This window comes from Haliotis cracherodii, unplaced genomic scaffold (genome assembly GCF_022045235.1).
Source record: "Haliotis cracherodii isolate W230 unplaced genomic scaffold, xgHalCrac1.p SCAF_8, whole genome shotgun sequence".
NCBI classification, from domain to species: domain Eukaryota; kingdom Metazoa; phylum Mollusca; class Gastropoda; order Lepetellida; family Haliotidae; genus Haliotis; species Haliotis cracherodii.
Window position 1 is genome coordinate 12,451,128 of NW_027266341.1, and position 16,483 is coordinate 12,467,610.

Genomic DNA, 16,483 nt, shown 5'->3' on the forward strand with positions numbered 1-16,483 from the left:
CCGGGCCAAGTCGGACCCAACACAAGCCAAACACTTCTGATTGAGAGTATAGGGAGAAGAGGTCTACTTTAACCAACGTGTCTGCTTTAAATACGACGATCAGTGACATCATAAAGTGGTATTTACTTATATATAGTACGTTCCTATAAATATAAACGCTATGCTCACAGATGGAAATTTGTATCACGATAGCTAGAAGTATTTGATACGTTTCAAATCTTATTTCGTTTAACGATTGCTCTTTTACATGTTACCAAGATCAGCGACGCTTGCACACAGCTCCACTTTCTGGTTTTCAAGTGATTTACTCCGAATTACTTATTTATGGTGCACTTTTTTTTTTGGTGATTGTTCATTAATGTCATGTCTGTATGTTGCATCAATTATATGTAGGTATGATCGCCGATAATGAAGTAATTAGCCAGTAACACTTTGGCCCGCCTTGGCCCGGCCCGGCCCGGCCCGACTTTTAGGCAATGCCCCTACCTTTGTAGGTTTCTGGCACATCCAAGGGACGCAACTCTACACAACGAATTGCGACAACTCAGACGACTGAGCCACAAGATGACTGTACAGGCAAACAGGAACAAAAACACGAGAACGCGAGAACGCGAGATTGCGACATTGGTCAAGTGTCGCGATCTCGCGTTCTCGCGTTCTCGTGTTTTTGAAAATAGTTACATATAACTGTATAGGCATTTAGCACAAAAACACGAGAACGCGAGAACGCGAGATCGCGACATTGGTCAAGTGTCGCAATCTCGCGATCTCGCGTTCTCGTGTTTTTGAAAATAGTTACATATAACTGTATAGGCATTTAGCACAAAAACACGAGAACGCGAGATTGCGACATTGGTCAAGTGTCGCGATCTCGCGTTCTCGCGTTCTCGTGTTTTTGAAAATAGTTACATATAACTGTATAGGCATTTAGCACAAAAACACGAGAACGCGAGAACGCGAGATTGGTCAAGTGTCGCAATCTCGCGTTCTCGCGTTCTCGTGTTTTTGAAAATAGTTACATATAACTGTATAGGCAATTAGCACAAAAACACGAGAACGCGAGAACGCGAGATCGCGACATTGGTCAAGTGTCGCAATCTCGCGTTCTCGCGTTCTCGTGTTTTTGAAAATAGTTACATATAACTGTATAGGCAATTAGCACAAAAACACGAGAACGCGAGAACGCGAGATTGCGACATTGGTCAAGTGTCGCAATCTCGCGTTCTCGCGTTCTCGTGTTTTTGAAAATAGTTACATATAACTGTATAGGCATTTAGCACAAAAACACGAGAACGCGAGAACGCGAGATTGGTCAAGTGTCGCAATCTCGCGTTCTCGCGTTCTCGTGTTTTTGAAAATAGTTACATATAACTGTATAGGCAATTAGCACAAATACACGAGAACGCGAGAACGCGAGATCGCGACATTGGTCAAGTGTCGCAATCTCGCGTTCTCGCGTTCTCGTGTTTTTGAAAATAGTTACATATAACTGTATAGGCATTTAGCACAAAAACACGAGAACGCGAGAACGCGAGATTGCGACATTGGTCAAGTCTCGCGATCTCGCGTTCTCGCGTTCTCGTGTTTTTGAAAATAGTTACATATAACTGTATAGGCAATTAGCACAAAAACACGAGAACGCGAGATTGCGACAAAGGTCAAGTGTCGCGATCTCGCGTTCTCGCGTTCTCGTGTTTTTGAAAATAGTTACATATAACTGTATAGGCAATTAGCACAAAAACACGAGAACGCGAGAACGCGAGATTGCGACATTGGTCAAGTGTCGCGATCTCGCGTTCTCGTGTTTTTGTGCTAATTGTCTATACAGATAAATGTAACTATTTTGTAAGGTAATTCGTCACGGTAAACTCGGGGCGGTCGGGTAGCCGAGTGGTTAAAGCATTCGCACGTCACGCCGAAGACCCGGTTTCGATTCCCGACATGGGTACAATGTTTGAAGCACATTTCTAGTGTCCCCCGCCGTGATATTGGTGGAATATTGCTAAAAGCGGCGTAAAACCAAACTCACTCACTCACGGTAAACTCGCGTGCAGCGGCGTGAACTGAGGTGCGCACGAACCATTGTATCCAACATCTTATTACTGTCTGCAAACTGAAAAAGTTGGAAGAATGATGTTGGATGATGAATAAAATCTCACGCTCGTGTCTTTTAACATAAAAACGACGGGATGAACCACAACGTTCATAGAAATTTCTGCTTTGCAAATTAATGAAGTTTATTTCAAAATGGCTGCTCAAAATCACGTGACTTTTGACAATGTCAGAATGCAAATGTTCCAAGTCTTTTGATTATACAGAAATTTTATGTAGACTGGTAACATTATAAAGTCAAGAACACTCTCCGTTTCTTGCCTGTGAACTGACTGAATTTGACAAATATTGTCTAACAACTAACAGTCAAATAACCAACATGGATGCCTAAAGGTATTTTTCAGAAAGATTTTGTTTGTTTGTTTGTTGTTAACGCCGCACTCAGCAATATTCCAGCTATATGACGGCGGTCTGACATCAAATATATCAACACTCGTTAGGGTGGCCCAGTCGTCTGAGGCGCCGCGATTCTCTGTGCAGAGTTGCGTCAGTTGGGCACGCCCGGAACCTATGATTGTGGGTTCGAATCCCGGTTCGCCGTTCTCGTGGGCTTCATCGAAAAGGTAAACGTCTGAGACCTGCATCACTTCGGGCTTTCCTCTCATATTAAGCTGACACGCTGTGATGTAACTGGAATACTGTTTAAAGCGGTGTTAAACCCAACTCGCTCACTTACTCTATAGATGACTACACGTTTACTCGCTAAAATCATTGAAGAACGAAGCGGGGTGTATTATACGATTAATCATGACCTCATTTCTGATGATTTGATTGTGATCATGTACTTTAATATCGCAGAGAGTTTGATGACGTTAATTGTGAGAGGGAAAGTGACCGTCAGCTGGCTTTATTTAATTACTTATTTTCGTTGAGAAGGCGGTTGCATGAAGACGATAAACATCTCAGTGTCACCCACTGGGTATGGGTAATTTACATATTTGTCGTGTCTCGAAATATGAATTGTAAATAGTGTATCGTGCCAAATGTATGTGAGTTACTGAATAAATACAGCAGTTTCTAGAAAATGGTAATCGTATTTATAATGTTAAGTGTGTTTTACAACATGGACCAGGTTTATATTGTATCTTATGAGTGATGTCGGGATCGAGTTATCGCCCTTGATGAATCGTTTGTTCATTATAGGGTTAATATAATGATTTTGTATATCATTGATTAGTAAGTTCATGTACATGTACAGAATATAGACGTATGTTTATATGAAACGAATGAATGAAACCTATGCAGTATTGTTTTGTACATTAAAAGATGTCATTATCTACTCTGGCAATAAACACTCACACCCGTAGTCTATGTTTGAAATTGTATTTTCCATCACAATCCCCGGTTACGATATGAAAATATGAAAGTTAATTTTGTATTACAAATTGGTCTATGAGAATTTTGCCTTTCATGAATATGCTAGCCGTGTATAAAATTGCCTCATGGAGAAACTCACTGTGATTATTTCTGTAACTGTAGTACTGCTGATGCGACTTTAAGCAATATTACTCACTCACTGACGGTAATAGTTTCGTTTCCAGCTTTCAGACACATTAATATTTTCACTATCATTGGACATTCATGCACACAATTTCTTTTGTAAAATATATTGAGCATGTTGAGGGTTTTATTATAAAGTACATAGGAAACTGTAATAACGGGAGATGACTCAGACTTTGTGTATTTAAATTACATAGCATTTCCAAGCTCAAGTCATAAGTTTGCGAAATGCTACTTGGAGAATGAAGAGCATGAAAGAAGCATGACCATAGGACTACTAACGTGCGCATGCGCTTGACCTTATGATATTACGCATGCGCACGGACAGCGTCTAAAACGCGAGAACACGAGAACGCGAGATCGCGAGAAAATGAAATGTCGCATTCTCGCGTTCTCGCGATTTCGTGTTTTTGTGGCCTAATTTGACAAGTCGAGATTGCGAGATTGTGAGATTTTGCATTATGTTCAAATGTCGCATTCTCGCGTTGTCGACTTTTGACAAAAATGGCTATGTACCAAAAACACGAGAATGCGAGATCGTGAGAACGCGAGATTTTGGCCAAATCTCGCGTTCTCGCGATCTCGCATTCTCGTGTTTTTGGCATATTTAGCTCGTTTCCAAAGGTCGAGATCGCGAGAATGCGTGATCGCGAGAATGTCCCTTACAGTATTCCATATATTCATAACTAAAAAAAAATCATATTTTTCAATCATACCGTATTGTACAAATTGTGCGAGACTAAAATCTTGTGACATTGAAAAACAAATTAATTTTAATTTTTTTTTGCTTTATATATATGTTAATACATCACGAATGAAACACAGACTGGATACTGTAGAGTATGTAAGTCCCAGATGGGTGTGGTTTGATCGCTTTGTTGTTGTTGGTTGGGGTACCGTGCTTTATACAGATTGTGAAGCATGTGTTTATGCTTCCTATTCACAGGCAATTCAGTAATTTTCAGTGAAATTAGATGTTACGTCTCTGATGTGTGACATGGGACATCGCAAACATTGATAAACACCAACCTATTGATAGTTTAAAGTTGTCCAAGCAGAGGGATTCGTTTCATGAAAACCTGCATGATAACTGGATTCGTGAGCGGTACACGAGACTTGAGGACTGTGAGTCTCCCGAGAAGGAAATTATAACTACCTGGTATCACTGATGTGATCGAGTATGACACACGAACAACGTTCATCACAATGTGCTGACACGGTGTCCTTATTTAATCATTTTGGTACCTTTCTGAGTCCGATACCGGAATCTTGAGACAGCTGCACAACATTCTAATCACGACACATGTACGGGGACTGTATTTTACGTTCTTTGTCACATGTAAACACGGAATAGATTATGCAGATGATGGTTAATAGCCCGACATAGGAAGGCCTACTGGCACAGGAGAGTTGCTGTTTGTTTGGGGTTCCAGTTGACGTCACCTTACAGAAGTAGCCCGAGTAGGGAGTGACACACCCAATATGGCAACCCCCGGTCTCCTGATTACAAGTTCCATTTTTACAATGGTCCGGACACGCCTTATTGCACATGGCACCATGAAACCCTGTTCTGCAATGTGTGTCACAGACACCAGTTATTTTGTCACATGTACTCTTTGCACATCCGGAAGGGCACACTTGATCGCACGTGCTTCCGTAATATCCAGGTTTACACTGATAGCAGTGACCGATTCGATTACAGGTTTTTGAATTACTTGTGTTACACTCTCTGCCACAGCTGTGTTCACAGTTTCGCCCATAACAATGCTCCATACACATTAAACACACTCCATTTCCCGGGATTGCACACCCAAAATTTGCACAGTCATCAAGGGATGCCCCTGTAAAATGAAAAATATAATGTGAAAGAACAAGGATCACACCACACACAAAACAAGGATCATTTGTACAAAGTGAACAAGGATCACACCACACACAAAACAAGGATCATTTGTACAAAGTGAACAAGGATCACCCCGCACACACAAAACAAGGATCATTTGTACAAAGTGAACAAGGATCACACCACACACAAAACAAGGATCATTTGTACAAAGTGAACAAGGATCACCCCGCACACACAAAACAAGGATAATAAGTACAAAGTGAACAAGGATCACACCACACCCAAAACAAGGATCATTTGTACAAAGTGAACAAGGATCACACCACACACAAAACAAGGATCATTTGTACAAAGTGAACAAGAATCACACCACACCCAAAACAAGGATCATTTGTACAAAGTGAACAAGGATCACACCACACCCAAAACAAGGATCATTTGTACAAAGTGAACAAGAATCACACCACACCCAAAACAAGGATCATTTGTACAAAGTGAACAAGAATCACACCACACCCAAAACAAGGATAATAAGTACAAAGTGAACAAGAATCACCCCGCACACACAAAACAAGGATCATTTGTACAAAGTGAACAAGGATCACCCCGCACACACAAAACAAGGATCATTTGTACAAAGTGAACAAGGATCACCCCGCACACACAAAACAAGGATAATAAGTACAAAGTGAACAAGGATCACACCACACCCAAAACAAGGATCAGACCTCACACAAAACAAGGATCATTTGTACAAAGTGAACAAGGATCACACCACACACAAAACAAGGATCAGACCTCACACAAAACAAGGAACATAAGTACAAAGTGAACAAGGATCAGTTTCCCCGCATCGAAATATCAGCCAATTTCAGTGGCGGCTAATCGTCAAGGAGGGTATCACAGTGTGCGTGTCGCGGTAGCCCGACTCCCGGAGCAGGAATGGATTACTGTGATATAGTTCGTAGCCCGACTCACGTGCCATGTTTCTCATGGTGCTTGTACAGTTTACAGACAAATAGGACAGTAACTGACATCACATGTCTCATGTCTCGCGGAGGTCATGTATCAATAACCAATAAGATATGCTAGCTTCTTACCTTTTCCCACCAACAGCACACACACGAACCAGAAGAAGTATCGCATGCCTAGTTTCTACGCACTCATCGCAAGGACTGTGTGGAGAAATCCAGCAAAAATCGCAATATTTGTGTGGTAAATTCCTATTCTATAAATACTATAACGAAAGTTGAATGGCGCTTGGTAAATTCCAGCATGAGTGAAACACGTCATTATCGTTTAAAGTAGCGACAATGTAACATTTGGTTCGCCGTTCAAAGCGTATAGGTTTTCAATAACACTACACATGCGCTGTTAGTTGAGGTTGTCGTGCGCACCAATTGGGTCCGCCCGGAAATTGTACGTCCTTGACATGAGCTGAAATTAACTTGCTATACAAGTGCAAACTCATTGTATTGGAGATACTATATTAAAAACAAATCTTCAAAGCTGAAATATCACATTTTGTAGGTAGTATAATGTCGATTCTTTATCCTATGTTTTTGTATATTCTGAGGAATATTTCATTCACAGAAACAATTTCGCATTTTTTAAAATGTATTGTTCTATGTTTTTTAATCGTTATGTTTATGTATTCATCATTCCCTAGCACCACGCAATGAACCCCCTTCCCGACCTACAGTGTGATAATACGTAACACACTGGAAAGTAGATCTGAAGGAAATATCTGGTTTCCAGTTCTCTTTGCGCTGCGAGATTATTGTGACCTCTTCCGGAATACTAAGAATTCACTTTAGTTTAACGATGTGTCCGCTCAGTACAGGGTCAAACATGATATAGTTTGGTATAGGTTTTGAGCAATCCATACAAATAAATATTGGAACAGTAGTCTTGATCCCGCGTCTTAATGTGCAACGCCCCCGTGGTCTAATGGATGGAGCGTCTTCTCGGAGAGCGTAAGCTCGGTGGTTAAATCCCAGCCTAGGGCATGCCAAATATGTTAATGACACTTGTTGTTACCCTGCCTGGCGCTCGGTGCCAGTATACTGTGTCATCTGCTTGAGGTATCAATCTTAAAGTGTGGCGTGGTATCTCAGTGGGTTAGCCCTTTACAATTAGCATCAGTCCGGACATGTACAAGCACACACACACACACACACACACACACACACACACACACACACACACACACACACACAGTATATCATAGAATGTTGAAAACTCAAACATATGTATATTGAACAATATCTGTGAGATGTAAATACTAAGAAATATCGTTATTCATTGGCATGGTTTCGATGTTCATCCCATGAACTATGCATTGAGGGTGGCGATATACAAGTACTCCTTGGTCAGATCGATTATGTAAAAAAATATGTAATATCCTAGCTAATGAGGATGAATATAACTTTTTACCTGTATGTCAGTTGTACTCCACTGGGAGAAAAAATGTTTATTCCTGTTTAATCCTTTCATGAATATTGTGACATTCCGACAACTGTTAAATAATCTGGATACATTAACAACTCAAAACTTGTCCGCTTATGTACAACACGCTGTTACATGGACCCAAACTTGAAAATAATAGTAAACATTGTGTGCAACACATCTGTGATATCTCATTAATAGGCATGTAGCAGCTTAAGTGCTTGAATAAAGATTGACTGAAATATGATTTCTGCCTTTTCTTTCATGACTGCCGCTCTGAAAACAATGCAAGGATTACACCAGTGTTTCCTTGTCATTGTGAGATGTGTGTGTCGGTGATAATGTGTTATTGGATTACCTCTTTTGAATTATTTATATATACATTTTCCTTCGTGATATTGATTATGCTCGGTCTGCGCCATGCATGTTGCAATATCTTGAACGTAACACTAAACCCTATCCCACACCACGCACTTCACCTAAAAGTGCCATTCTTATTAACAGGGAAGTAAATTACGCGCACGCCTCAACCAGGTCAAATGTACGACTGTTTGCATAGCTCATTGGTAAAGCTTAATCTCCACCAGGAGAATGCTACAGGGAATTCACGCCCACAGATAAAACCACCTGGGTTTACCCATATAACTCTAAATATTTCAATCTGCCAAATATGTTTGCGTCCTCGTTGCCCATTTCCCAAAAATGTGTGTATTTGCCCGTAAATGTTTAATCACTCGTTTATGACTAATTAGGATCCTACGTGCAGATAAACCAGGGCAGGACAAAGGGCCTAAAAAAATCCTAACACTCTACTTGTTACGCCACTTCTGAATACACACGGGGGCACGGGGGCACGGGGGCACGGGGGCACGGGGGCACGGGGGCACGGTGGTTTGTCCTCTTAAAGGGGCACTGATCTAACGCCATTTCCCGGATTGGTTGTTGCCTTTGTTATTGTTTTTTCCCCTGTGAGTACCCGGATGATACGCAACGCAACTGAGCGTGACCAGAGACTGGGCTACCGTCTGCAAAGACAGCTAAATAAACTTGGAGGCTGGAGGCAATATTTGTTTTACGCATTTTTGAATAAACACTGATTAGTTAACTGTGATCTATAAAGATTCGACAAAGGGCGCATGTTAATTAATTTCTTCAGCCTAAACAAACAGACAAAAAGAAGGGCGGAGCTCATCGGAAGCGATTACTACTCCCTTGTTGTCATCAACGTTTTCTCGTATAACCCTACACTTGTGTATTTGTCGTCATTCACTTGATGCTCAGTTAATGAATTTATTACAGGTACAATTAGTGGTAGCACCACTTAGATTACCTGACAAAGGTTCCCATTTGGCATTTATTGTGTCTGTGGTAATTATTCAATCTATATCCAGGTTTGAAGTGAGGTGAAATGTGCGTTATGTAATATGCACGTGGCAGCCCAGCAAGAGATGAATGATCACTTGATTTACTTTTTTTGTAAATCAACGGATCGTTCCTAGTCATCAAAGGATTAACAGAAAATATGTTGATTGATTAATCACTGTTATCTTGCACAGTGGATATGTCAAAAGTGAGTGTTTACATGTCTAGGTTTACTAAAACAAAGGGAATACACTCATATCATGGCGTGAAGTGCCGATGTAAAAACAACATACTTTGTTCAAAGGGTTAACTGATAATACGTTGATTGGTTGCTCATTGTTATCAAACTCAGTGGATGTTTTAGGAACCGTGGACGTTATGAAAATAGTTGTCACGTGGCCTTTCTCAGCCAACCCTTGGAAACAATCCAAGTGATCAGTTGAGAAACGAACACTGGTTATAATATCCCGAAACGATATATATCTTTTAGAATATTTGATAGTTACAGAGACACGTGACATCGAATAAGTTATTTTGTATAGCTGCAGATGAGTGGGACATTATTCCTTTGTGTGGATATTCACGGATACATTCCTCGAACAAGGAAGCTGCCTATTTATACACATAAATTTGGTAAGTTGTAATTATGGTATTTGCATTTTGTTTTCCTTCATTTGAACCGATTCGTTCTTGTTTCTCTACGTCTTGGTTGGGAAATTCTTCAATGCGCGATAGACATTGTTTTCACAGGTCATTTCCTTTGTAAGCGTGTATAGATTACCGTCAATTTGTAAAATGTGATTCTCTCAGGCAATTTATAAAATGTGTAAATATTTCAGTCATTTTGACTAAAAGATCTGTCCAGATTGATTAAGACGATCAAAAGGGCCTACAAACATCACAACAGATTATTATGTAGGATTAGAAGCCAAACAACATAGAAATGTACTTTTCAACGTAACATTTTCAGTCTCTTGGTGATGACATTAAACATCAAAATGTTTGGAATTCGTTATCATAATAATACAGATGGAAATGTTTTTCAGTCACTTTGTAAAATAACTGAATATTTATACGTTTAATAAATATGTTACACATTTTGACAGTAAAAAAATATACACACTATAAAAAAAGCAATGCTCAGATGAAATATTTACTTTGTGTTGCAAGTCAAAATAGTGTAAACGAAAATCGCAAAATTACCAAGCAAGTGACTTATCAAAACTTCGTCACCATTACCGATGCTACCCACAAAAATACCTACATTTCCTTATTATCTCGAAAACTGTATTTCATTTTGTTGATCAATGTGACCATACGCTCTTATTACTACCGGTATCCATAAAAGTGACTAATGCGCTTACGAATGGCGCAACAGAGGTCGCGAGCTAGTCTAGATTTCTGCTCTACATCCGGGTACTCACTGGAAAAAACAATAACAAAGGCAACAACCAGTCCCGGGGAATTGCGTTAGATCAGTGCCCCTTTAACGGCCGCAGTTCTTTGCGCAGAATTGTCTAAAACCTGACACCACAGGCCGTGATATAACTTAAACAACTCACTCTCAAAAAAGGGGAAGATAACGAATCATGAATATATATGGCCTTTCCACCTGCCACGACGTATAAACATCCTCCAGATGTGAGTCTATGTAGCCTCATTATTCGTGTCACGTTAGGTTCGAAAAGCCTTGTTCCCAGTAAAGGACTCGCTTTGCTGGAAAACAGTTAATAGATACAGAGACAAATGCAAATGAGTTAAATTGAGTGAGTGAGTTAGCACTTGTATACATCAAACGTAAAATAAAAATCGCCATATAAATGAGTGAGTGAGTTGGGTTTTACGCCGCTATTAACAATATTCCAGCTATATCGCGGCGTGTCAGCTTAATGTGGGAGGAAAGACCGAAGTGATGCAGTTCTTAGACCTTTACCACTTCGGTCAAACCCACGAGCACGGTATGGTGCTGACAAACCTAGAAACATAATCGGGGCGAACCGGGATTCGAACCCACAAGCATAGGTTTCTGGCATGCCAAAGGGACGCAAGCCTGCACAGCGAATCGCGGGGCCTTAGACGACTGGGCCACCCGTGCCCCCAAATGAGTTAAAGGAAACCTGTGGCATATCAGTTCCATCTCGTCAATGCGCCTTCATATTTTAAGGCTTAAATGATGTCATTGAGTATGATGCCAGTAGACCCAGAGCACAGCGTTAAATAAATGCATCATTGTGAGCATTCATATTGTTTACATGTCACTTCCCTGACTGAGAATATAGTACATGTTTTAGGTAAAGAGAACTTGATGTCTATCGTCTCAGCTGACAAAGGACATATACAACCTGCGACTATCATCATTGTCCTGAGTATGACATGAGCTTCGTCCTCTAAAACACAACATTCTCTGCATAAAACATCCACATCGTCAGTTGTTCATAAGCCTTTCCAGATTTTCTGATAAACAAACGATGCGAAAACACTTTGAAGTAAACAAGAACCTTATTATAGTTTGAAATACTAATATTACTTTGATAACATACACAACGAATGTATTAAACGTAGCTTAGAACTTTTCCAGTTATGAAGAGAACAACCTTGAATTTGTAAATAAGAAGATTGACAACCCTTATCTCCATCCTTGATATACTTATTTATACCCAATCCCCAAACCAGATCTCAACAGGAAACCTTTAATATGTGTTACCCTGATATTGTGACTACCTCAACATAAGATAACAATTTTATGAGTATCTACCCCGTGTTTATACTACTCAAGGTAACCAGAACGAAATACAAGACTCTTTATATTTTGTATATAAAGCAGTCTTCCACGTTCCTATACGCATCTGTTTTAGGTAATTAATAACTTATATTTCTTTGTCGGATAAACGTTTTTATTATAAAACTTCAACTACACAATAAGCCGAAGGAGTGAAGGAGTGAGTGTGGTTTTACACCGCTTTTAGCAGTATTCCAACAATATCACGGCGGAGGTACACTGGAAAATGGGCTTCACACACTGTACCCATGTGAGGAATCGAACCCGGGTCTTCGGCGGGCCGAGCAAATGCTATTACTACAAGGCTAACCCACCGCCCAATAAACTGAAGGAACTGCAGTTAAAATCATACATAACATTATTATATATGTAAAAAGTGGCTTTTTCAGGTCAACATAAGTGAAATACCTATTTGTGATGTTTGTGAACCAGTACATGATAGACCCATTAAAACTTTATCAGCAGTAATGTTTCTGATATAATGAAACATTCCTTACAAAATATACATAACAGCCCCTTTCAGTTAATTTATTATAATACTAGATAATATTGATCATGTATTTGAGTTGCTAGATTTTCATGTAACTAAGTAAAATCCCATTATTCAAATATTAAGTTGTCTGCAGAAAATCATATTACTGATTTGAAACAGTCATTAATAATACATACAACATCACAAGTTATTAACCGATCTGCACACATAAAATATTGTTTATTCTGATAGGAATTTTAGCCCCTGACCACGTGGACTTGTATCCATGTCATGTGAATAAAACAAAGTTATAAAAAGCATGTCGGATATTCTGCTCTGTAATATAACACATAATCTGGTACAGATTCCTCTCCCAGTTCGAATGCCACTTTAACACCTTCATACCTGTTTAAAGTCTTGTACCACTGCTGTATAATCCCTGTATCACTGTTTAGGCCTCTATACCTGTTTAAAGCCTTGTACTTCTGTATGATCCTTGTACCATTCTATAAACATCTATACCCTTTTAAAGCCTTACTGCACCGTATAACCCCTGTACCACTTTATACACCTTCATACCTGTTTAAATCATGTTTAAAGTCTTGTACCTCTGTATAATCTCTATGCCATTCCATAAACCTCTATACCCTGCTTACAGCCTTGTACCAGAGTATAATCCCTACATCACTTTATGCACATCTAAATCATGTTTAAAGCCTTGTACCACTGCTGTGTAATCCCTGTATCATATTATATGTCTCTATACCCCGTTTAAAGCCTTGTACCTCTGTATAATCTCTATACCATTCCATAAACCCCCATACCCTGCTTAAAGCCTTGTACCACTGTATAATCCCTACATCACTTGATGTACATCTAAATCATGTTTAAAGCCTTGTACCACTGCTGTGTAATCCCTGTACCATTCTATAAACCACTGTTTAACTCCAGTATCACTTTATACACTTTTATATGCGTGCTTTAAAGCCTAGTAACGATGTATAATTCCTGTGTCACATTAAACACCTCTATATCATGTTTAAGGTCTCCCTCCACTGTGTAAGCCCTGTACCACTTTCAAAACCTCTCTTCCCTGTTTAAAATCTTGTACAACTGTATAATTCATGTACCACTTTGTGCACATCTATAACCTTTTTAAAGCCGTATACTACGCAGTCTGTATAATCTCCGATCTAATGCAAGAGAACACATTCCTATCAAGCCCAGAAAAAATAGAAACTTTGATCAACTTCGTTTGTTATCTATCCGATCAGTACCTGGGGCAAAGCTTGTTTTCACACGTTTGCTATCGTGTGGGACCCGCACACAACATACTATCCCATGTTAGTATATTGATTGCACCAGCACAGGACAGAGGACATGGCTGGACGACGCAATTTGTTCTTGATATTGCTGAGTCTCAACTTAACAGCCGGTAAGAAATTTAGTATAGTTGTGTGTTATACGAGCAATAGTGTCAGGAGATGTTTCCTTTCATATTTTAACTCTGAACCACATAAAGCCAACACATAGAGTGATAGGATATGTTTCTTCTTATCCTTTAACATTGAACCAGCTCACTCAGGCAATGTGATGTGACATGGATTCTTTTAAAAGTTAACATTGAATCACTACATGCAGCCAACCCATTAAATGATATGACATGTAGTCTCTCATAATTTATCATTGAACAACCACATGAAGCCAACACATTAAATGATATGACATGGATTCTCTCATAATTTAACATTGAACAACCACATGAAGCCAACACATTAAATGATATGACATGTAGTCTCTCATAATTTAACATTGAACAACCACATGAAGCCAACACATTTACTGATATGACATGTAGTTTCTCATAATTTATCATTGAACAACCACATAAAGCCAACACATTTAATGATATGACATGTAGTCTCTCATAATTTATCATTGAACAACCACATGAAGCCAACACATTTACTGATATGACATGTAGCCTCTCATAATTTAACATTGAACAACCACATAAAGCCAACACATTAAATGATATGATATGTAGTCTCTCATAATTTATCATTGAACAACCACATGAAGCCAACACATTTACTGATATGACATGTAGTCTCTCATAATTTAACATTGAACAAACACGTAAAGCCAACACATTAAATGATATGACATGTAGTCTCTCATAATTTAACATTGAACAACCACATGAAGCCAACACATTTACTGATATGACATGTAGTCTCTCATAATTTAGCATTGAACAACCACATAAAGCCATCACATTAAATGATATGACATGTAGTCTCTCATAATTTAACATTGAACAACCACATGAAGCCAACACATTTACTGATATGACATGTAGTCTCTCATAATTTAACATTGAACAACCGCATGAAGCCATCACATTAAATGATATGACATGTAGTCTCTCATAATTTAACATTGAACAACCACATAAAGCCATCACATTAAATGATATGACATGTAGTCTCTCATAATTTAACATTGAACAGCCACATAAAGCCATCACATTAAATGATATGACATGTAGTCTCTCATAATTTAACATTGAACAACCACGTGAAGCCAACACATTAAATGATATGACATGTAGTCTCTCATAATTTGACATTGAACAACCACATAAAGCCATCACATTAAATGATATGACATGTAGTCTCTCATAATTTAACATTGAACAACCACATAAAGCCATCACATTAAATGATATGACATGTAGTCTCTCATAATTTAAAATTGAACAACCACATAAAGCCAACACATTAAATGATATGACATGTAGTCTCTCATAATTTAACATTGAACAACCACATAAAGCCATCACATTAAATGATATGACATGTAGTCTCTCATGATTTAACATTGAACAACCACATGAAGCCAACACATTAAATGATATGACATGTAGTCTCTCATAATTTAACATTGAACAACCACATGAAGCCAACACATTTACTGATATGACATGTAGTCTCTCATAATTTAACATTGAACAACCGCATGAAGCCAACACATTAAATGATATGACATGTAGTCTCTCATAATTTAACATTGAACAACCACATAAAGCCATCACATTTACTGATATGACATGTAGTCTCTCATGATTTAACATTGAACAACCACATGAAGCCAACACATTAAATGATATGACATGTAGTCTCTCATAATTTAACATTGAACAACCACATGAAGCCAACACATTTACTGATATGACATGTAGTCTCTCATAATTTAACATTGAACAACCGCATGAAGCCAACACATTAAATGATATGACATGTAGTCTCTCATAATTTAACATTGACCAACCACATAAAGCCAACACATTTACTGATATGACATGTAGCCTCTCATAATGTAGCATTGAACAACCACATAAAGCCAACACATTAAATGATATGACATGTAGTCTCTCATAATGTAGCATTGAACAACCACATAAAGCCAACACATTTACTGATATGACATGTAGCCTCTCATAATGTAGCATTGAACAACCACATGAAGCCAACACATTAAATGATATGACTAGTCTCTCATAATTTAACATTGAACAACCACACGCAGCCAACCCGTTAAGTGACATCACATCAACAGGGCAACGGGTTCGGTTCACAAGTAATGCACTGACCTGTTCATGACGCTGTTCATGATGTACTTCTCATTTCAAGGTAACACAATGTGTTGTCGATGGTGATAGTGATCACTCACTCACTCACTCACTCACTCACTCACTCACTCACTCACTCACTCAAACTGAATGTTGTATTCATTGTACGATATCTTTAATGGGTAGATACTGCCAGTGAATAGAAAAACATGAATGCATTTGCAATACTATTTCAAAATACTTCATGTTTATTTCGCTAGCTATGATCACAACAGAAAGGTCCTTATCATGGTATCATATCATGCGGTATATGAACTGGAGGTCAACGTA

General features: G+C 38.8%; 1 protein-coding gene across 1 annotated transcript in view; it reads left to right on the forward strand.

The window, feature by feature from the left end:
* Positions 1–13,891: 13,891 nt before the first annotated feature.
* Positions 13,892–16,483, forward strand: part of LOC139450806 (uncharacterized) — a 30,257-nt gene continuing 27,665 nt past the window's right edge. Inside the window, exon 1 of the mRNA XM_071232644.1 lies at positions 13,892–13,954. Coding sequence (XP_071088745.1) covers positions 13,900–13,954 — 55 coding nt within the window. The 5' untranslated portion in view covers positions 13,892–13,899. The remainder of the gene's footprint in view (positions 13,955–16,483) is intronic.